Source organism: Lepidochelys kempii, chromosome 4 (genome assembly GCF_965140265.1).
Source record: "Lepidochelys kempii isolate rLepKem1 chromosome 4, rLepKem1.hap2, whole genome shotgun sequence".
NCBI classification, from domain to species: Eukaryota; Metazoa; Chordata; order Testudines; family Cheloniidae; genus Lepidochelys; species Lepidochelys kempii.
The window spans coordinates 109934083-109957653 of record NC_133259.1 but is presented as its reverse complement, the minus strand read 5'-3'; the positions used below and the strand labels follow the sequence as shown (position 1 = coordinate 109957653).

The 23571-nt window shown below is 43.2% G+C and overlaps 1 protein-coding gene across 12 annotated transcripts in view; it reads right to left on the bottom strand.

Annotated features, from left to right (window-relative positions):
* Window positions 1-23571, bottom strand: part of LCORL (ligand dependent nuclear receptor corepressor like) — a 182293-nt gene that overhangs the window by 35925 nt on the left and 122797 nt on the right. For 11 of the 12 annotated variants that reach the window (XM_073342419.1, XM_073342418.1, XM_073342415.1 and 8 more), the window contains one exon: window positions 754-844. The exons of the other annotated variant lie outside the window; for it this stretch is intronic. In XM_073342419.1, coding sequence (XP_073198520.1) covers window positions 754-844 — 91 coding nt within the window. The remainder of the gene's footprint in view (window positions 1-753; window positions 845-23571) is intronic. 12 annotated transcript variants of the gene reach the window in all.

Sequence of the window (23571 nt, the reverse complement as noted above, 5' to 3'; positions counted from 1 at the left end):
ACAAATAAAGCTAAATGTATTATTTGGAACAAATTATTTTGTAAAATGTACAGGTGACAAAAAGGGTCCTGCTATGGCTAGTGGATGGGAAGATGCCAAAATTATAACAAAATCCAACAGAACAATGTATTTCACTATTTTTGTTTCAGTTAATGTAATGGTAGCTTTCAGCACATGAAACAACATTTTTAGTTTTTAATGCTGAATGGACATATTTAGCAGTTTGCCACCACACACTATAGGCAAAACCATGATGTAAGTATAACAATTAGGAACTCTCTCTCTCTCTTTCTCTCTCTCTCATTGAGAAATATTGAGGATAATAGCTGTTTAACTTGTTCATGTTAGCTGAAGGATATTTTTAAAATATAATCTGGATGTTATATTTTTGTGCAAAATGGAAGCTTCCTAAATAAAACCTTGAATAATAATTTATGTTTTCTTCTACTGTCCTACTCTTTTGTATTATGTAATTAAGTTTTCAGTTCATTTTTAGTAACATGAACTAAAGTTTGGTGATTGTTCTGATAACTTTTCTTTAACAGAAAGAAAAGAAAAAGACAATGAAACAAATGATATATACATAGACACACACTTATGAGTGAAACTCTTGAGGAAAGCAAAATATAAACTGAATTTGTGTGTCAGTATATACTGTACAAATATGTTATAAAAAATAATCTGCCTTCACAGAAGAGATTTTTTTCAGTGTTTCCTTTTACAAATATTAAAAAAATATTAAATGCTGCTTACCCAGACACTGAATTTTCAGATGATGATGGATCGTATGTTGACTCTTCCAGCCGTGCGCTTTTCTTTGTAGAGAGATCTAACACTCCATCCCCTGTAACAAAATAATCATAATAATTTAAGAATTTAAGGATTTTTTGGAATTCTGTTAGTAAATTTTTATACACATAGCACAACTTTTTAATATATAACCTATGTTGTAATATTTTCTGACATCTTGGTTCCATTAACAGTGTGAAATGTTGAGGAGTTAACTTTTTGCAAAATTCATTTGTAAAAGTTAAACAAGATTTTTTAAAAAAAAGGTGAGTCAAAATAAAAAAAAGTGGGCCTATTGTCATACATAGGAATCAGAGGGCTTAAAAACAGATATTTATTTATTTATGGGAAGGCCATAAAATGGAATTCTCATCCCTTGTTTCTTCCACAGATATACTCCAAGATTACACTTGCCATTTCAAACAGACCAATAAGCCACAAGTAATAATGGTTTGATATGTGGGTCATAAATCTGAACATATGTAATTCAAGATCAAGTTCATATTAATAAATAGCAGATCCGTGATACACTAATAATACAAAGATCCAAAATGATGACGATATCTGTGTGTTTGGGGGACAAGGTCCATGAAAGAACAAAAAGAAAAGGAATACTTGTGGCACCTTAGAGACTAACAAATTTATCTGAGCATAAGCTTTCGTGAGCTACAGCTCACTTCATTGGATGCTGCTACTCTGAAATGAAAGAACAGTTATTTATCCTACAGGAACTGTGTTTTTTCAAGATGTTGTAATCAGTGAGGATCCCAGTGTAGGTGCGCATTAGTCCTATGCATGCAAAACCCAATTCTTCTAGCTAGCAGTATTTATCAGAACTGCACGTGTTCCCACATGAGGCACACAGGATGGGGTGACCGCCAACTCTCCCTCAGTTCCCTTGCATTTCAAAGCCTGTGTTTGCCAAGAACTCCTGAAGTGGGGATGGAGGGTGGGTTGTAGCAGCCACATTGACTACAACATCTTGAAGAACCAGCTACAGTAGGGTAAGTAATAGTTTGTTATTCTTTGAGTAAGTGTCAGTATGGACCCCACTGTAGGTGACTAGTAAGCAATATTCTCCTGAGATAGTGGGATTGAGGAGTCTCCACAGATGAAACAGACAGACTGTAGTATCACTCTTCTGAACTCAGTATCTGCCCTGGCTGCCATGTCAAATGCATACCATTTAACAAAGGTCAGTGGGTTACTTGCAAATCTATAAGACTGGTGCATTTCTGAAGCAGGCCAATGATGATGTCTCCTGTACTTCAGTGGAGTTGTGTCCTAATGTTTGGGGGGAAGGAGGACATCTAGTAACAGAGGGAAATGCACTGTATTTCATTTGGAAAGTTTCTGTGAAAAGATCACCAGGTCTTTCTATACACCCAAATCAGCCACAAAGAGCCAGTGAGAGCCAGAAGGGTTTAGTCCTGTCTTGGTAGTAAAGTAGAAGCTCTGGAGACATCCAAGGTGTGATGTTTCTTTTCTCCTGCAGAAGAGAGGTTTTGGAAAGAAGACCAGTAAGGTAAGTGACTGATTCAGTTGCTATTTTGAGATTACCTTGGGAATTAATTTAGGGTGTTGTCTCATTACTATATTGTCCCTGTAAAATACAGATGGTCCAACTATAAGGATTTGGATCTCACAGACTTTGTGCCAATGTAACAGCAACAAAGTAGAATGTTTTGAAAGATAGAGGCTTGAAGGGAGTCACCAGGAGATACAGGAGAATCACACTGAGGTCCCAGAAAGCAGTCTGGTGTCTAAATGGAGGGTAGGCATGAAAAAGGTCCTTGATGAATCTTGACACTGTAGAGTGTAAGAAAAGTGAATGCAACTGAACTGGTGTATGATATGCTGATATTGCTAAGTGGACTCAGAGAGCTTAATGCAAGTTCTGATTGTTTCAAGAGCAGCATGTAGTCTAGGATCTTTGGAATCTGGGCTTCAACCAAGTCAGGTTTTTTGGGCTGCCCATATGGAAACCTCTTCCATTTGCAGAGCAGATACTTCTAGTGGAAACTTTCCTGATGTGGATAAGAACTGCCTGGAGCATTCTCTATCGGTAGTGCTCATCCGGCCAGCATCCAGGCAGTCAGGTGTATTGACTGCAGGTCTGGATGTTCTGAGATATTGTGTTTACGCAAAGAGGAAAAATGAATGGGAGATTGACTGGACATATGGAGTAGGTCTGGCAGCCAAAACGGTCTTGGCCAGTATGAGGAGATCCTGATAGTGGTGGCCTTGTCCCATCTGATCTTTGATATTATTATGGTAATCAGGGGGGTTAGTGATAAGGTGCAAAGGAGAGCTTGACACCAGCAGAGTAGAAAGACATCTGGCAGAGATCCCAAGCTCACGCTACCTCTATAGTAGAAGGTGTTGCATTTGACATTATTTGCAGTGGCAAACTGGTCTTTGGCCAGAACCCCCCCTGGCTGGAATATCATGTCTAGGATGAATTTCCAGCGACTACTGCTGGTTGGTTATCACGTCTCTGCTTAAGAAGTCTTCAAGGTAATTGCTGACCCCTGGAAAGTGCAGGGCCAGTGGGAGCTCGGGGGGTTTACTCTGCGTTGGTGACACCATTCCCAGAACTTGATGGCTTCCAGGTAAAGTGGGATCTACCAAGGGCCTCCTTGTTTGTTGACATTACGCATCACAGATGTACTGTCCATCAGGATTTGCTCTACAGAATTCTGTCGAACTGACAAGCATGCTATACAGGCCAATCTGATGGCTCTCAGCCCTAGGACGTTCACATGCAATTTCTTGCAATTGAGGTGATTCAGGTGGGCCTCCAACCTCTCACTTTTGCATCCATATTAAGTATAGTTTGCACAGGAAGGAGTTGAGAAACATACCCTTATCTCACATTCAGGGGGGTCATCAGGTGAGTTCTCACAGGATTTGAAGTGTTACAGTGGCCAATCTGTTCATATTGTTTTTGTCTGGGGAATACACTGTTCTTTGATGGTGTTGTAGTGACCTCAAGCAAAGTATGGCAAGCACATCATGTATGTACACAACATATGACCTAGTAATCCTATGCAAGCACAAACCATCGTAGATGGTCTTGACCTTATTTCATGTATGATTGATCAAAGGGAACAGAATCCGTCCTTTGGCAGATATGATCATGCTGACAGAGTCAGATAGGGTCTCCTATGAAGCCTATCATCTGGGATAGAGTGAGAGATGACTTTTTGTAGTTCACCATTAGCCCTGAGACAACAAGGTGAGGATTCAAGGTACGGTTATCTTGGTTACGTCATGAGGTTTGTCCTTGATCAGCCAGTTGTCCAGGTACAGGTAGATGTTTCCCTAGATACCTGTTACAATCCTGAATCTGAGGCATCAAACATATTTGTTGAGCCTCCTCAGGTCTAGAACAAAACGAAGGCCCCTTTTTTCTCTCGAATGAGGAAATACCAGGAGTAGAAGCCTCTTTCCCAGTACTCCTAAGGCACCTCTCCTATGGCATCTAGACAGGGCAATGAGGCCATTTCTGTTTGTAAAAGGCTCTCATGAGAAAGGTCCCTGAAGATAGATAAGGAAAGGGGGTTGTGGTGTAAAGGGAAAGAAACTGGATGGTATGTCCACAGGTGACAATATCCAGCACACACTTAGTGGTGGTAATGTCTGATCTTGCCTGATGGAAAGAGGCAAGGAGGCTTCCAAAAGAAGCGCTCTGCTGACTGTTTGCGGTGCAGCTTTCAACTGAGTGGTCAAATTTACTGGTGCGTGCACGGAGCACTACATGGCTGGAGTGGAGGAAGGTGAGGTTACGTATCTTATAGCAACTGGAGATTCTTTGAGATGTGTGGTCCCTATCTGTATCCACTGTGGGATATGCATGCTCTCCATGCGCCCAGAGTTGGAGAATTCTGAAAGCAGTGTCTGAAAGGCCCGTGCATATGCCCTTGGTCTCCTGGTGCATCCTACTGAGGAGATAAATGGAGAGGTAGGCCGACTGCACCTCCAGTTTCTTCTCTACTGCAAATCCAAGTAACGTCCTAACCGTAGGGAAAGAAGGGTGGGTAGTGGTATACAGACCACACATCTCAAAGAACCTCCAGTTACTTAAGGTTAGAAACAACCCTCTTCTTCTTCTTCAAGTGCTGGTCCTGGTGTGCTCCATTATGGGTAACTAACAAGCAGTACTCAAGAAGGCAGGTGGCAGACCATTTGAAGCTGTCCCAAAGGATGTCAGGGGCGGAGTCCTGTACTATAGCATAATGTCTTGAACATATGGATGGAAGTCCACATCACTGCTTTACAAATGTCAACCAGAGGCACTTCCTGAAGCGATGCTATAGACATCACTTGTACTCTTGGTAGAATTCTCACTCTCTATCGGGGAGGAATGTGAGAAGGATTGATTCTTACTCTATCAATTAAGAGCCACTTACTTACAGATCCTCTGAGAGGAGATATCTTGATCTCAGACTCTTTCTGCTACACCAATAAAGAGTCTAGGAGATTTTCTAAATCACTTGTGTCCTTTGTAGACAAAAGGCAAGAGCATATTGTACATCAAGGGAATGACACCACCTCTCTTCACGATGTACGTGGTTTTAGAAAAAATGCAGTTAAGTAGATTGGTTGGTTTATGTGAAACTCCGAAATCAACTTGGGAATGAATTTAGGATATAGCCATAAATAAACATTTTGCTTATGGTATACAGTGTATGGCGGATCTGCCACTAGGGCTCCCACCTCACCTACCCTTCTGGTGGAGGTGGTGGTCCCAAGGAATGCAACTTTCATAGATAGGTGAGACATGGAACATGAAGCTAATGGCTCAAATGGAGGCTTAGTAAGAGCTGACAGATTCAAGTCTCAGTGACGGGGAGGGCTCCTTACTGGAGGAAAGGTTCTAATTAGGCTCTTAAGAATCTGATAGTCAACAGCTGAGTGAAAACCAAATAACCATCCGCTGGAGGATGGCATACTGTCATGGCCAGGTCATGGGAAGCCAGACCTAGTAGTCAAAGCCAGAGTCCACAATCACAAGACAAGCTTCAGGAGTCAACTGGGTCAGGATATGGGTAAGTCAGAAGCAGGAGACAAACTGGAGATCAGAACCACAAGTTGGATGCCAGGAGTCATGCCAGATCAGGATGTCAGGAATTCAAGCTAGGGGAACAGGAGCAGGAAGCACAAGTCACACACAGTCCAGAACAGCATGGAGCCCAGTTGTTCAGACAGCTTCCTGTTTTTGCTGCTGCCATAAGTAGGGCCAGTCAGGTGCTCTGAGACTCAACCAATAGCACTGCATGGGAGGAGGTTCAACCTCGGGCAGGATTTCGTGGGTCCTATATAATCAGCATCAGCAGGCTGCCAGGTGGAGGGCTGGAGCTTGGCTGTTCCTATAAACCCTGGTAACCAGTTTCAAGACCCGTGGGTTCTGATATCAACCCCAACCCTAGGGGTGCTCTCCAGGAGATGTGGGCCTAGGTTTCTCAGGGTGGCTCCTAGGGAAGACCCAAATCAGGGTGAAAGCATGAACATTTTCTGCAGGCTCCCAAGTGTGAGCCTCTGGGCCATAACCTTCCCAATCCATCAGGTACCATGATTTTCCCCATTTGATCTGAGGAGTCGAGGACTTTATGAACAATATATTCTTCCTGACCCTGTACTTGTACGGGTAGGGTGGTGATAGTGAGCTCTGAGAAAATGTATTCTCTTAGAAGTGAGACATGGAACACAAGGTGAACTTCAAGGGATCAAGGAAGCTTGAAGGTGACCAGGTTGATTGGCCAAATGTGTTACGGGCCAAGGAACCAATAGTTTAGTTTCTGGGAGGGTCTGTCCGTGGGGAAGTGTTCTCTTGAAAGCCATATCTCTTCTGCTACATAGTCGGCAGGGCCTGTTGTCTAGGTTTGTCTATATGCCTTTTGTAGTTCTCCTTTGCCGTTTCAAGATGCCACATCACCTCCTCTTGGATGTGATGTACTAGGTCTGAGGCAGATGGGTAGCTGTCAGTGAAATCACGGATGGTACCCACAGTTGATAAAGAAGGGGCTGTGGCTTGTGGATGCAAGGTCTGCATTACTGTCTGAGAACTCTGCATATGATAATAGTGAAAACCAGTCATCCTAGTGATGGCTCATGTAGCATTTTAATTATTGTTCAAGGATCTGGTTGATTCTTTCCATTTGACTGGGGTATTATGCACAGGACTAGTGCACATGGACTCCTAAAAAAATTAGGGTCTCGTGCCAGAAGTGGGCAGTAAATTGTGGTCTCCAGTGAGAGGTGATTATGATCTGGAAGGCCATGAAGACGGATTACATTGTTTATCCAGAGCCAGGCGATTTCTTCCACCAAGGGTAAGCCTGTGCAGGGAATAAAGTGCGCCATCTTAGAAAAGCAATCTACCACTCTCAGGATGGTCGTGAAACCACTGGATTCTGATAGTTCCATGTCAAAGTGAAAGGAAATGGCTTCCCAGGCTCAAGATGGGGTATCCAGAGGTTGGGGATTGCAGGGTTTCTGGCTAGGGATCTTGGTGTGGGCACACGCCTGGAAGGGTACTTAAAGGTCTTTATTGTGAGGCACATTTGGGGCCACCAGAAGAAATGGGATGTTGATCATTGAGTTTTATATCACTCTAAGTGTCCTACCAAGGTGGAATCATGGCATAGTTGAAGAAATGCCACCCTTGCAAGTCCTGGGGGAAAACACAAATATGATCCCCTCCTGGGTACTGTGAGGTTCTCGGTTGACAATGGCTAACTCATCAAGTGGAATTCCAGAGACAGAAGCAAAATGGATGAGTATGAGTAGGTCCTAGCAGTGAGCTGCATTAAGAAAGTTATAAGACTTGAGAATGTGGGCTGGTTCTAAATTGGGCCTCATAGGTCAAAGCCATATCCCTGAGACAAGGCATCAGCCTTGCCATTTCTGGTTCCAGGGCAGTAGGTCAAGGTAAAATTGAGCAGGGAGAAGAAATGTGGGATATGCATGCTCACTGGCCCACTGGACCTGTTGTTGGTGCAGGGTCTTGGCCCTGCGCAGGTACTACAGGTTCTTGTGGTCCGTAAACACTTGGACTGGATGACAGGCCCCTTCCAAGTAATGTTGCCACTCTTTGAAGGCAGCCTTAACTGCCTGGAGCATCTTGTCCAAGATCTCAGTTTCTATCAGCAAATGTAAGCTTCCTTGAGTAGTAGGTGATGGGATGCAGTGTTTGCTTGAGTTTATGCCTTTGGGAGAGCAGTTACGTGATTGCTGTTCTACAGATGTCAGCTTTCACAATGAAAGCTTGTGCCATGCTGGAGTGGGCCAATACTGGAGTAGTGATGAAGGCAAGTTTCAATTGCTCAAATGTGTGCTGGACTTCTGGTAACCAAGAGAACTTGGCATTTTTTCAGAGTAGGGCAGTGAAGTTTATTTTGAAAAATTTGAAATGAACCTCTAGCAGAAGTTCACAAAGCCTAAAAGACCTTGTTGGTCATGAACATTATAGGAGCCTGCCTAGTTGTGGACAGCCTGGACCTTGCAAAAATCCAACCAGATGAAACCCACGAACTCGGTTGAGGTCTGATCAAATGCGCATGTCTCTCGTTTAGCGTAGAGAACATGTGTTGTAGTCTCTCCAGGACAGTGGGGACATGAGTTGAATGTTTGTCTAGATCATCTGAGAAGATTAATATATCATCTAAGTACACTACCACAAACTGTTCCAGTAGGTCTTATAGCACATTGTTAATGAAGTGCTGGATTGTTGCTGGGGCATTAGTCAGTCTGAATGGCATAATTAAATATTCAAAGTGGCCGTAGCAGATCCAAAAGGCAGTCCCTATCTCTGATACAGATGAGATTGCAAGCTCCCCAGAGATCCAGTTTTGTGAATATGCAGGTAGCCCCCACGCAGTCCAACAAATCTGCTATCAGGAGTAGCAGGTAATGGTTCCAAATTATCTGATTTATGGCTAGGTAATCGACACAGAGGTGGAGGCTGTCATTTTTTATGAAAAAGGATTTGCAGATGAACCCCCAGGCCAGATTCTCTTGGAGATTCTCACAATGCTGCCAGTTTAGACTATGACACCGTGTATATCCGCCCAAACAGCAGCTTTGCCCCTGGCTGAAATTCTGTCGGGCAGTCGCAGTCTGCCTCGTATATGGGTCGGTTTTCTGCATTCTTCTTCTCAAAAGACATCAGTGTATTCATGGTACTTGGAGGGAGGAGAGGAGGGGGAAGAAGTTCTATAGTTCCTCCAGTGCGTGTTCAATGTGGACAACTACACCTATTTGAGCCTTCTGGGGTGTAGGTGCAATGTCTGCTAGTCCATGGCCATGCTGTCAGCAGAATTCCAATGGGAAGATAACTTTCTGTTATCATCAGTGAATGAGGAGGTCATGAAAGGGCATGCCAAACATCAGGGGAAAAAATGCAGGGAATGAATCACACCAAATTGTATTATTTCTCTGGCATCCAGAGGGACAGTCTCCTCCAAAACTCTATCTGAAGATAGTGGAGAGCTGTCAACCATTTCAACTGGTTGGGTATGGCCTTGCGTAGCAGGGGAATCTATAGGGCTGAACTGCAGCCATGAAATTGTCCGCTGCTCCTGAACCAATGAGGGTCTGTTGGAGGGGAATCTGTCAGGGATCCCATAGGATGTGAAGCTGAATACACACCTGCAAATGAGAAGCCCATGGATGGGGCTTAGTGTGCATATCAGTGAGGACTAGGGTATCAGGATATTCTCTTCTTTCAAGGTGCAGGCCAGTTCCCTCCACCAGGCCTGGGTCAGCTTGTTTTTCCGAGCTCTTCGGTGTTCATGCTGGGTAGAATGAGATGGCATGGTCAGGTTCACCACAGCAGAAGCACAGGTTACACAGATGATGGCGTTCCTTTTCTTTATGTGAGAGTCGCCAATAAATCAGATTGGCATGCACGCATGAGCAACACAGAAGCTAGGGTCATGGTTCATGGTAAGGGAGTTGGAGGCAACCTCCTTTCTTATCCCTTTATTCTCACAGCTGATTACCTATGCAGATAGTGAGGTCCACACAAAAAAACCTCTTGGTGTCTCTACATGGGGCCAGTGCGTTTTTTATTTATTCCCATAAGCCCCATTGGAACTGATACAGCTGCTTTGTTCCACTCTGTATCCATTCTGATGCAACAGAAGTGCGCTGCACAGGAGGCCACTGGGTCTTGCCCCTGCTGGAGTCCCCTCAGGGTAACCTCAGCTGTCTGCATTAGGTGTAGGTCATTGAAGATGGCGGGCACTGATTGGAAAAAAGCATCCCAGTCTGACAGCACAGGGCTATGGCCTTCCAGGAAGAGGGAGGGCCAGTCTAAAACATCTCGTCAGCAGGCAGATTACCAGGGCCACCTTGGCCTGATCAGAGCCATAGATTTGGGGATGCATCAGAAACAGAAGGTGGCACTGGTTCATGAAGCACTGGAACTGCTGGCAGTTCCCATTAAGCCACTGGAGCAAGGATAGTGGAGCCCCCTGTTTAAGGCAAAGCACTGCACACTGGGTTCACAGCACAGTATTCTCAGTGCTGACCTGCCTCACTTGCAGCCACTGGTTGTCCAAGATCAGCTGTGCAACTTGGGCCTGTAGTGCTTGATTATCCGTAAGGCTACGTTTTAGTCAAGGGTATTTTTAGTAAAAGTCATGGACAGGTCAGGGGCAGTAAATAAAAATTCACAGCCCGTGATCTGTCCATTAATTTTACTATATACCCCTAACTAAAACTTGGGCTCGGGGCCATGGGTGCTCAGGGGGGCGGGCTAGGAGCACTGCAGGGTGGTGGCCCGGGACCTCCGCTGCTGCTGGAGGAGGGGGGGACGGACGGGAAGGCAGGTGGCAGCACATGGCCTGGGACCCTCACTGGTGCTGGGAGGGAAGGAGAGAGGGAGGGACCGGGTGGCAGCACACAAGCCAGGACCCCCGCTGGTGTTGGGAGGGAGAGAGAAGGGCCGGGTGGCAGCGTGCAACCTGGGACCCCTGCTGGTCCAGGGGAGGGAGTGTTGGCGAGACTGACAGGCTCCCTACCCGGCATGTCCCTGTAGCTCTTAGGGGGACAGGTGGCCAGGGGTGCTCTGTGCGCTGCTCATGCCAAAAGCGCTGGCTACACAGCTCCCATTGGTCAGGAACCGCAGCCAATGGGAGCTGCAGGAGAGCACATGCGAGTACAGGCAGCACACGGAGTCCCACCCAGCTGCCCCTCCCCCAAGGAGCTGCAGGGACATGCCAGTGGAAGCGGGGAGCCTCCCTCTCCCAAGTAAGCGCCATCATGCACCCCAACCCACTGCCCCAGTCCTGAGCCACCTCCCACACACCCAAACTGCTGCTGCCAGCTCAGGCAGCCCCTAAGCCAGCACCAGCCGCTGCAGAAGTCATAGAGGTCATGGAATCCATGACCTCAGTGACAAAAACGCAGCCTTAATTATCCGCTTGGAGATGGAAGGCCCATTCAGGCAAGTCCAATGCTTCTAGGGGCTGCAGTGGTGCATCTGGGTCCATACTTCTCACACCAGGCTCAGTCCCCCAGGGTAACTGTGATCTGAACAAACTGTTATGGTTGGGTCATGGGCAGCCAGAGTCCATAGTCACAAGACAGGAGTCCGCTGGGCCAGGACACTAGGAGGTCAGAAGCAGGAGACAAACTGGAGACCAGAACCACAAGTCAGGAACCAAAGTCAGGCCAGGTCAGGATACCAGGTGGACAGAGGCAGGAGACAAACTGGAGATCAGAAACACAAATCAGATGCCAGGAGTCATGCTAGGTTAGGATGCCAGGAAAATCAAGCCAGGGGAACAGGAGCAGAAAGCACAAAGCACACAGTCCAGAACAGGGTAAAGCCCAGTTGTTCGGATAACTTCCAGTTCCTGCTGCTGGCTTAAGTAGGGCCTGCAGGTCAATCAGCTTCTCTGGGACTCCACCAATAAGACGGCAGGGGCAGAGCTCAAACTGGGGCTAGGCTTCGTAAGTCCCAAGTAAGTGAGCATCAGCAGGCTGCTAGGTGGAGGGTTGGAGTGTAGCTGTTCCTATAAATCCTGTGGATCTAGATTTGAGACGCGTGGGTCATGACACACACACACTGATTGCTGCCAGTGGACTTGTACAGAACTAAGGGAAAGGTCAGCCTTTTTGAGAGAAACTAGTCCAAAATGGAAGGAATAACCACTGACTAAGACCCCCAGATGGAGAAATGTTTCCACTTGGCTGAATAGGACTCCTAGTGGAGTTTCTTTCTATTGTTATTAAGCATGGTTTGTACAGCTTCTGAGCAGGAAAGTATCAGTGTTGATGCCCATCCAAAAACCAAGCTGGTGAGATGAAGCTCTCGGGGTTGGAATGCTTGATCCTGCCTCTCTCCTGGGTCAAGAGATTTGAAAACTATTACATTCTGATCAGAGGACAGAATGACAGCTGTAGAAGGTTTGGTAACCAAAACTGTCTGGTCCAATGGGGGGCACTGAGGATGACATGTGCCCTTTCTTGACAAATTTTCTTCAAGACTCCAGGAAGGAGTGGTAAAAGAGGAAAGACATAGTTCAGATGATTTGGTTAGAGAAGATGGAGGACATCACCTTGAGTATGTAGCACCTCTGGAGCAATGTGTGTTGAATTTCTTGTTCATTTGAGAGGTGAACACATCCCAGGTCGGAATCCCACACTGAGCAAGAATGTTTACTACTGACTCACGCAATTCCCACTCGTGATCAGATGGCCAAATGCCTACTGAGGGCATCCATCAGCACGTTCTGTGGCCCTGGAAGGTAAGCTTCCAAAAATGTGATTTGATTCTTGATACATTAACTGCATAGGCTGAGTGCTTCCATGCAGAGGGGAACTGATCTCAGACCTATGTGTTTGTTGATGTAAAAGATGGTTGTCATATTGTCTGACATTATCAGAACATGGCTGGACCATGGGAATTGTAGAAAAACTTTGCAAGTTTCTCAAACTACCTTGAATTCCAGAAGACTGATGTGCAGATGGCCTCTCAAGTGCCCTGAGTCATGATTGTCAGTGTGTGCTCCCCCCAGCCTAAGTGAGACACATCTGTAATGATCATCTTATCTGGTGAGGATGGTAGGAAGCAGATGCTCACGCACACCTGATGACGATCTTTCCACCATGTTTGAGATGCTGTTACTCTGGAAGGATCTTTTACCATGGTGTTCATGTTATGTTTGGTTGGTGAATACACAGCGTGGAACCACACCTGAAGCCAAGGTAGGCAAAATCTGGCAAATCCAGTAATGTAAGTACATGAAGCCATGTGCCCCAGAAGGGCAAGACAAGTTTTGATTGAAGCTCGAGAGTTGCATAAAACTTAATCAATCAATCAGGTCTCTCATAGTGCAAAACCTGTCCTTTGGCAGATAAATTCTTGCTCTGACTGAATCTAGGGTAGCCCCTATGAAGTCTACAGTCTGCCTCAAAGTGAGAATAGACCTTTGCAAATTGACTGACTCCTAGAGAAGAAAGTAGTTGAAGCATTAATGAGGTCGACTTGTGGGCTTCCTCACAAGTGCTAACAAGTAGCTAATTGTCAAGGGAAGAAAATGAAACTGATCCATCTGAAATGAGCTGCTACTGCCAGGAAGATATTTGGTAAGGTCTCCGGGGGCAGTGGGAAGGTCAAATGGGAGTGCTCTGTATTGGAAGTGGTCAGAGCTGACTATGAATCCGAGAAAATGTCTGTGTGTAGGGTGAATATCCACATGAAAGTAAGCATACTTCATACTGACTGCTGTAAACCATGTGTCTTTTTCCAGGAATGGGATTACAGATGGCAGAGTGATCATGCAAAACTTCAGGTTGTGGATCAATCTGTTGACTTTGCGAAGATTGAGGATGGGTCTCCAGCCTCACTTCTTTTTGAGGATTAGGAAGTATGTAGCGTAAAACCTTTCCTTTGGTGTTGGATAGGTACATTTTGGTTCTAGAGGTACATTTGCTCCTCATTGGAGGAGGGACTCCACTTCCTGTCTGAGAATCTGCTCATGAGAATGGAGATTTTGAAGGAGATAAAGAAGTAAATTTGATCTTATTGCTATATTAGAGGACATCTAAAACCCACTTGTGCATTGTAGCGGCACTTCAGTTATGGAAACAGAGTGCTAAAGGACTCCCGAATGGTATGCAAGGATTGGGTAGTGGTAGTATTGTTAATGGTCTACATCTCTCAAACTCCTGTCAAAAGTATCTTTTCACCAGGGGATGGGATTGAGATGATACAGTAGGGAAATGATACAGAGTACTCTGCCTTTTACGAGGAGGGTCAAAAGATAGCTAGAGAGAAAACTGTTGAGATCCTGGTCTAGGTCTGTAAGATTACCTGTAATATTTCCTTTTCAGGGCAGGTGTATATATTCCCAGGGAGCAGAGGATGACTCTAGAGTTCTTTACAGTGTGCAAAGGCTCAAATGTCATTTCATTGATAAGGTGGGCTTCATTAAAGAACCGGTCCTCCATCCCGAGGTGCATAACCAACCTCACAGCACATTATGATGGCTATTGCCATCAACCAGGATGATGTGTCTGCTGCATCAAGTGCTGATTCAAGTGCAGTTCTGGCCACTAGCTTTCCTTCATCAGTAAGAGCCTGGAAATGAGCTCTATCTTGAACTAGCTTGTCTACAAAATCCATAAATTTTCAGTAGTAGAGATAGGCCTACTTAGCCAACAGCACTTGTTAGTTCGCTGCACAAACCTTAAGGCTAATAGATGTGAACACTTTTCTTCCCAATAAGTCTAAACATTTAGCTTCCTTGTAGATTTAACATGTTGCTGCCTAGATCTCCCCATGGCCACCTGGACCAACAAAAAGTTCAGTGTCATGTGGGTAAAAGGAATTGTACTCTCTTGGATAGGATAAAATATGGTTACAGACTAAGCTTTGTTGTCTGGAAGGGCTATACGGGATCCCGTATTTTCCAACATGTTGCATCTGGAGAAGTTGTAGAGGTCCCCAAGGCAAGGGGAGTACCAGCTGGCCTAAGGTGAGTGTCAGAGGGGAAGCTGATATCAGGAAGCTCTGGATCTCCTGTGTGAACTAACAGATTTCAGAGGAGGAGATGGTGGCTGTTGTGGTGGCTCAGATTCTCCCAAACAAAAGAAAGGGTCTGGATCCACCAGCAGCGCACACAGTTCCAATGGAGGAAAAGCACAACTGGAGGGGGAAGATACATTTCTATATAAGGTAACAAGGTGTACCTCATTTTATGCCTTAGCCATTTTGATTTTGTCCCTATACGAGTGTGTAGGGACAAAATCACAAGCAATTGGTCCATGCTTCCACATCTTCCTTTTTGATTTTCAGGTAATTAAAGAGCTACTAATAGAGCCGATTGGCCTCTTACTATTTCTTCTGATCTTTCCTTTGCTTTGGGATAGTTTGAATTTGTGCCTTTAATATTGTTCTCAGTATGTTTTTCCTTTCATCATACAGTGGCTAGGATGCGTCACAGAGTTTAGGCTGGGTCTAGCAATCCCTCACCTGCAGCTGATGAGATGTTGAATACTTAGAGATTTTTTTGGATTTTTTTTTGATAGGACTGAAGTCTTGATTTCCAGTGTGTCTGCATTAAGTACCAGGAGCTCTGGAAACACCCTGAAATCATCCTACATTAGTATCGGTGCTGAGGTGACCAACTTTGTTGGGCAATGAGGAGCAAAGGTCTTTTGGTGGGTGACATCAGGCACTGATAGATTTGCATCTCTGTATCCCGCTCCTCCTACGACTCCGACATCTGCTGTTTTGCCAGTAAGGCTAATAGAGAGGGGGATCTTTTCTCTTGACATGTAGGTAACCAGCTCCTTGAGGCTCTGGAAGGCAGACCCCAAGTAATCCCAGAAGGGCCCAGGAGGCATCCCATATGAATACAGTTGACAGACAAGTTGTTAACTGGACCAATGCCACTGTTCAGTGGCGGAGCTGCAAAGAAGTCTTCTGGTTTTCCAGCACTAATGCTCAGGGATCATATGGAGCATTGCTTCCTACTCAATGCTGAGGAGGTGTACCCTGACCACAATGGTGAGTATATCTTCCCCTAAGGCACTGCCAGTAGTATGGCACCGTTGGCGCTTGGGTTTTTATTGGTACTGGTGGATATCTTGGTGCCAATGACAGTTCCAGCGTCCACAATTTTTCCCCCGGTTGTGGAAACTGGTAGTGGGGTGATGGAATCTGCTGCACCACAGTCTACTCCTTTTCACTTGTCTTCAGTGCCATACACATTTTGGAGGATTTATCCTGTGATGGTTAACTCTCTCTCTCTCTCTCTCTATGTGAGAGCACACTGAGATCTTCCTAGAGCTCCTGCCCCAATGTTCTGGGCAGCATCTTTCAATGGCCTGCTTTCACATCTCTGGCACCACCTTCAAGGTGGACAGCCTCAATGGTTCTAGTGCCATGGTCAGTGCCAACTTCTCTGCTGAAGTCTTGAGTGCCAACTGCCCGCTTGATGGAGCACTGAGGATCCAGGTTTGACTGGTATTGTGGTTTTCAAGTCCATATCTATTGGGTCCAATCCCACTCTCATAGATTGTTCTAAGAGATGGTGCCTGAGTGTTGCATTCCATGATTTTCAGGTTCTGGTGCAGAATGAAAGGCAAACTGAGCACTTGCTTCAGACATGGGATTTGCCCAGATAAAAAAAGACATCTGTGCCCATCTTAAAGCAGAATTAGTCCATCCCAGGATGAGCAAGACTTAAAGCCTGTGGCTTTTGATTCCAGCATCTTGGGGTCCTTGTACAAGGGTGCCTTGCTGTGGGTGGTGAGTGGTCAACGAATTTTGAACCCGTTGAGGACTAGTCAGTCCAAGATGCTATAAGAACATTGTTCTAAAGTTTTCCAGAAATTTAGGTGAAGATTGCTGACAACTCTAGTGTGAGTTGAAAGGATACCGATAGGTTCCATCTCTCTGCCAATGGCAGTAAAAGGGAACTGAGGGAGGTTCATAGCTGCCACACCCTTTATGCTTTAATGTGGGAGCAAAAGGCAGCATAAGCCACATGCACCACCCCAAATACACACTGCTAGCTAAAAAAATCTGGTCCTTGTACACATGCACACCTACAACGGGATCCACACCAACACATATGGACAACAGATTTATTTATTTATTGGTCCTTCTCCAAATCTTCTCCATGAAAAGTTTAACTGTATTGGTTGGATGGGTAGGGAGAAATTTGAATGTGATTGCATGACTATTCTAGTAAAGTGAATGTCAAATATATACCCTATGTATCACAACTTGACTTCTAAAGTTCCCTGGGCTATATCCTGTGCATCACTATACAAAATATACATGTATAAAAATAAAACAATGTAATAAGTAAACTACTTATAAATAAAATCACTCCTAATAATTAAAATTAAATACCTTGGAGGGGACACAACACTAAAGGAAAAGGTAAAACACTGACAAGGGTTGGGGTGGGTAAGAATGTATTCAGGGCCTACACCAACTAAGGGCTTTAAAAACAACGGTAAGGTAAATCTGTCAATTTGAAGGCAGCTAATGTAAAAAGCACAGGGCAGAAATAATGGGTAAAATCAGGGCTCCATTGAAGTCAATGGCTAAACTCCCATCCTCAGAGTTATAGATTAGGAAAATCCTGAATTTTGGAATATGGAGGTTAAAAGTTGATAATCTCCATAACATTTCTTCCTCTTTTTAAACTTTTTGCTCAGTCTTTTTCTCCATCTTATAATGAACTACTTTAATGTATTTAATTTAATTTCTATCATATCTATTACCTTTCCTCACTTCCTTTCATTTAACCTTTGCTACCATTTTTTGTCAGGGCTATTTCTACTCAGCTAAATCAATGTTAAGTTTGTATGGTTAAACATTAAAAATATCTAGATATACCAAACTTATGGTTGTACAAGCAAACTTAACTCCGTCCTTTTTCCTTTATGATAGTCAATCACATACCATTTGTAGCCTTTTATATTTAAACTGAATTTAGTGATTTTGTGTTCAAACTACAATAGGTTCAGTTCCTGTTGCTAGTTTCAAGCGTGACAAAATGATGCTTTTCTCAAATTTGGAGACTCCAGGAACAAAAGGTAGTGACCACAGACACAATCACAAATATAAGTCCTATCTGTACTACAAGTTTTATTAAAGCAATAAGTAAAGTTACAATTACTATTGCATATATAAATCCTACAAAAACCCATGCAATGACGAATACTGAAGTCATACTCACAACCTCAAAAATATTCTAAGCTCTCATGTACCTCTCATCAAATGATCATAAGAAAGGCCCAAAGGTCCATCTAGGCCAGTATCCTGTATTCAGACAGTAGCCAATGATAGGTGTCCCAGAGGGAATGAACAGAACAGGTAATCATCAAGTGATCCATCCCCTGTCGCCCATTCACAGCTTCTGGCAAACAGAGGCTAGGGACACCATCTCTGCCCATCCTGGCTAATAGCCATTGATGGACCTAACCTCCATGAATGTATCTAGTTCTTTTTTGAACCCTGTTATAGACTTGGCCTTCAGAACATCCTCTGGCAAAGAGTTCCACAGGTTGACTGTACGTTGGGTGAAAAAATACTTCCTTTTTCTTGTTTTAAACCTGCTGCCTATTAATTCCATTTGGTGACCCTAGTTCTTGCGTTATGAAAAAGAGTAAACAAACTTCATTACTGGTGTGGAGAAAGTAAAAAAAGGATTTTATAGCCCTCTATCATATCCCATCTTAGTTGTCTCTTTTCCAAGCTGAAAAGTCCAAGTCTTATTAATCTCTCCTCATGTGGCAGCCATTCCATACCCCTATTCATTTTTGTTGCCCTTTTCTGAACCTTTTCCAATTCCAACTTTTTTGAGATGGGGCGACCACATCTGCATGCAGTATTTAAGATGTGGGTGTACCATGGATTTATATAGAAGCAACATGATATTTTCTGTCTTATCTATTCCCTTCTTAATGATTCTCAACATTGTTTGCTTTTTTGACTGCCACCGCACATTGAGTGGATGTTTTCAGAGAACCATCCACAATGACTCAAAGAGCTCTTTCTTGAGTGGTAACAGCTAATTTGGACCCCATTATTTTAGATGTATAGTTGGGATTGTGTTTTCCAATGTGCATTACTTTGCATTTATCAACATTGAATTTCATCTGCCATTTTGTTGCCCCGTCACCCAGTTTTGTGAGATCCTTTTGTAGCTCTTTGCAGTCTCCTTGGGACTTAACTATCTTGAGTAGATTTCCATCATCTACAAATTTTGCCACCTCACGGTTTATCCCTTTTTCCAGATCATTTATGAATAGTTTGAACAGAACTGGTCCCAGTACAGAACCCTGAGGGACACCACTATTCACCTCTCTCCATTCTGAAAACTGACCATTTATTCCTACCTTTGTTTCTTATCTTTAACCAGTTACCAATCTTTGAGAGGAACTTTCCTCTTATCCCATGACAGCTTACTTTGCTTAAGAGCCTTTGATGAGATACCTTGTCAAAGGCTTTCTGAAAATCTAAGTACACTATATCCACTGGATCCCCCTTGTCCACATGCTTGTTGACCCCCTCAAAGAATTCTAACATCTCTTGTGAGCTCTCCTAAGCAGGGACTGTTTTTTACATGTCTGTATGGTGACTAGCACAATGGAGCCATGCTCCTTTATTGGGGCTCCTAGGCAACATCACAAAACAAAATAATAAAAATGACTAATAAGAGAGCACTGGACCAAGTCACTGAAAAAGTATCTACCTAGTAAGCCAAAGGATTCTGGCATCTGGAGCAAACCTTAAGATGCTAAGTATGCACTGGAGATGTGCAGAGGTTCATGATTACCAAGTACAGTAGAAGAGACAGAAATAGAAAGTGGACCCAGGGAATCACTGAGAGACAGGTTTTAAGAGGGCAAGTAGGCCATTCTCTGGAGGAAGAAAACTCTGCTGAAGAGCTTGGAATACCTAGCCAGAAAACGTTGTCTTTTAATAGACAATGCAGCAAGACCAGTTCTGTTCCATGTGAAAAAGAACTCCCATGTGGATGACATTCTGAATGGAATAAGGGAGATTCTGACAGGGTTCAGAAGACCTAAGGTTTGGAAAAAGACAAGAGTATGGGAAACACTTAATTGCATCTTCAAAGAGAATTACCCTGAATTAGACAGTCATCAAGATGCAATCACTGGACTCTCCATGCTTCTGGAGATGGGCTTTGAATAACATGTGGCCAATGACAGGCCAAGGTAGGGGTGTGAAGCAAAGAGCCTAGGACTGGAAACACAGGCTTCTGAAGTACAACGGCTGCGTACAGTTGGTAGTTGAGTGGTTGTCAAAGCACAGATTTATATCCTATAAGTTTGTGGATGAGAAAGAGTTCCCACGGATGATGGGGATATATGATTAAATGGGTCAACTCAGACTTGTGCCTCAGAGGTGGCAACAGAACAATTTAAGACAAAGGCTAAGATCAGCTGCTTCTGTCCTCCCTCTTGCAAGTTTATTGATTGCTATATAAACAAATAGGTCACCAAGAATAGCAATGAGGACTGAAGTCATTGTCCTATGGCAAGATGATTGTGTAAAAGACATTGTCTCTTTAATGGGATACTGAAGAGAGATGAAAAACAATTTTGAACAAGAAAGAGGTGCAGAAATTTATACAGTAACCACTGGTAACAGACTTTACTAAGTGACTGGAGGTGAAAAAGAAGTAGCCTTATATAGGATGGTCTGGTAAGTCAGAAATAGTTAAAAGGATTTCTTGTATACTGTGGTCCCTGCTTCTGGAAGATGGCCCTCTGGCTTTGTAGAAGTAACATTAATTGTTCTGGTGAAGGAAGGAAGGAAAGAAGGAGTACATGAAAGTAGGACCAGGACAGATAATGAAGACCTGTAAGTTGAAATTAGAAGCTTTGTTTTTCTCTCGTTCCTAAAGCACGGACATCTTAATTTTAAGCTAGTTCATTGTCTGACCAAGAAGCATCCAAAGATGCCATCTACAGAATAAGGAAGAACTGCTATTTGGCAGAAAGAGAATTAATGGTAATTTAGGTACAAGTGATCACAACTTGATTACATTTCTAATGTGCAAACAGAATAAAGCCTAAACCAGTGATATATATTTTTATTTGATGCTTTAAAACGGTCAATTTCACAAAGTTGAAAACAATTATGAGCTGAATTAGATGCAAGGAAGAATTTAATCAGAAAAATGTGAATAATTGGGAATTGTTTAAGAATGCTTTACTAGTTGCCCAAAAAAGCCACAATCAGAAGGCCATATTGATTAAAACAACAACTTGGTTTAAATGGGAAGTGAAGGCAATTCTAAAAATTTTTTAAAAAATATTATAAATGGATGAAAGGGGAAGTTAACAGTAAGAAATACAAATCAGAAGCTAGGACTTGTATAAAAATGGTAAGGGAAGAAAAGGGACACAAGGCAAAATCTATGGCCAGCTGGATTAAAGGAGTTTTTAAAGTCAATTAAGAACAAAAAGAATCTTAACAATGGTATTAAGAACATAAGAACAGCCATACTGGGTCAGACCAAAGGTCCATCTAGCACAGTATACTTTCTTCTGACAGTGGCCAATGCCAGGTTCTTTAGAGGGAATGAACAAAACAGGTAATCATCAAGTGATCCATCCCATGTCACCCATTCCCAGCTTTTGGCGAACAGAGGTTCGGGACACCATCCCTGCCCATCCTGGCTAATAGCGATTGAGAGACCTATCCTCCATGGATTTATGTATTTTTTTTTTAACCCTTTTATAGTCTTGGCCTTCGCAACATCTTTTTGCAAAGAGTTCCACGGGTTGACTGTGCGTTGTGTGAAAAAATACATCCTGTTTTAAACTTGCTGCCTATTAATTTCATTTGGTGACCCCTCTTATCCCATGCCAGCTTGCTTTGCTTAAGAGCCTGTGGTGAGGGACCTTATCAAAGGCTTTCTGAACATTTAAGTACACTATATGTACTGGATCCCCCAGTCCACATGCTTGTTGACCCCCTCAAAGAATTCTAGTAGATTGGCGAGGCATGATTTCCCTTTACAAAAACAATGTTGACTCTTCCCCAACAAATTATGTTCATCTAGGTGTCTGAAATTTTGTTCTTTACTATATTTTCAACCAGTTTGCCTGGTACTGAAGTTAGGCTTAGCGGCCTGTAATTGCCAGGATCAATTCTGGGGCCCTTTTTAAAAATTGACATCACATTAGCTATCCTCCAGTCATCTGGTAGAGAAGCTGATTTAAACGATAGGGTACAGACTACAGTTAATACTTCTGCAATTTCACATTTGAGTTCCTTCAGGACTCTTGGGTGAACACATTCTGGTCCTGGTGACTTATTACTGTTTAGTTTATCAATTTATTCCAAAACCTCCTCTACTGACACCTCAATCTGGGACAGTTCCTCAGATTTGTCACCTAAAAAGAATGGCTCAGGTTTGGGAATCTCCCTCACATCCTCAGCCGTGAAGACCAATACAAATAATTCATTTAGTTTCTCCACAATGGCCTTATTGTCCTTGAATGCTCCTGTAGCATCTTGATCGTCCAGTGTGGCATTGGTTGTTTAGCAGGCTTCCTACTTCTGATGTACTTAAAAAAAAATTTGTTATTACTTTGAGTCTTTTGCTAGCTGTTCTTCAAATTCAAATTCTTTTTTGGCCTTCACTTGCCACAGTTTATGCTCCATTCTATTTTCCTCAATAGAATTTAACTTCCACCTTTTAAAGGATGCCTTTTTGCCTCTAACCGCTTCGTTTACATTGTTGTTTAGCTACGTTGGCACTTTTTTGGTCCTTTATGTTTTTTAATCTGGGGTATACATTTAAGTTGAGTCTCTATTACGGTGTCTTTAAAAAGTTTCCATGCAGCTTGCATGGATTTCACTTTGGGCACTGTACCTTTTGATTTCCGTTTAAACTAACTTCCTCATTTTTGTGTAGCTCCCCTTTCTGAAATTAAATGCTACTGTGGTGGACAAGCTATATTCACCTCTTGGACCAGATCCTGTGCTCCACTTAGGGCTAAGTCAAGAATTACCTCTCCTCTTCTGGGTTCCAGGATTAGCTGCTCCAAGAAGTAGTCATTTAAGGTATCAAGAAACTATATCTGTGCATCCCATCTTGAGGAGAAATGTACCCAGTCAACATGGGGATAGTTGAAATCCCTCATTATTAATTATTATTATTATTTCAATTGTATCGCCTCTCTAATTTCCCTGAGCATTTCTCAGTCACTATCAGCATCCTTGGTCAGGTGGTCAGTAATATATCCCTACTGCTATACTCTTACTATTCAAGCACAGAATTACTATCCATAGAAATTGTATGGTACAGTTTGGTTCATTTTAAGATTTTTATTTCATTTGACTCTACACTTTCTTTCACATATAGCACCACTCCCCCACCAGCACTACCTGTTCTGTTGTTCTATACACAAAATATATTTTGTGTATATTTCGATATATGGTCCACTACTAGATGGAAATGGTAGAATTATCAATAATAATGCAGAAAAAGCAGAAGTGTTTAGTAAATATTTCTCTTCTGTACTTGGGGGGAAAAAGATGATTTAGTCGTATCATATGATAACACTCTTTCCATTCCACTAGTATCTCAGGAGAATTTTCAACAGCAGCTACTAAAGTTAAACATCTTTAAGTCTGGATAATTTGCAACAAAGTTTCAAAAAGGCTGGCTAAGGAGCTTGCTGAACCAATAATGTTGATTTTCAATAAGTCTTGGAAAACCAGAGAAGTTCAGACAACTGGAAGCAAGGTAATGTTGTGCCACA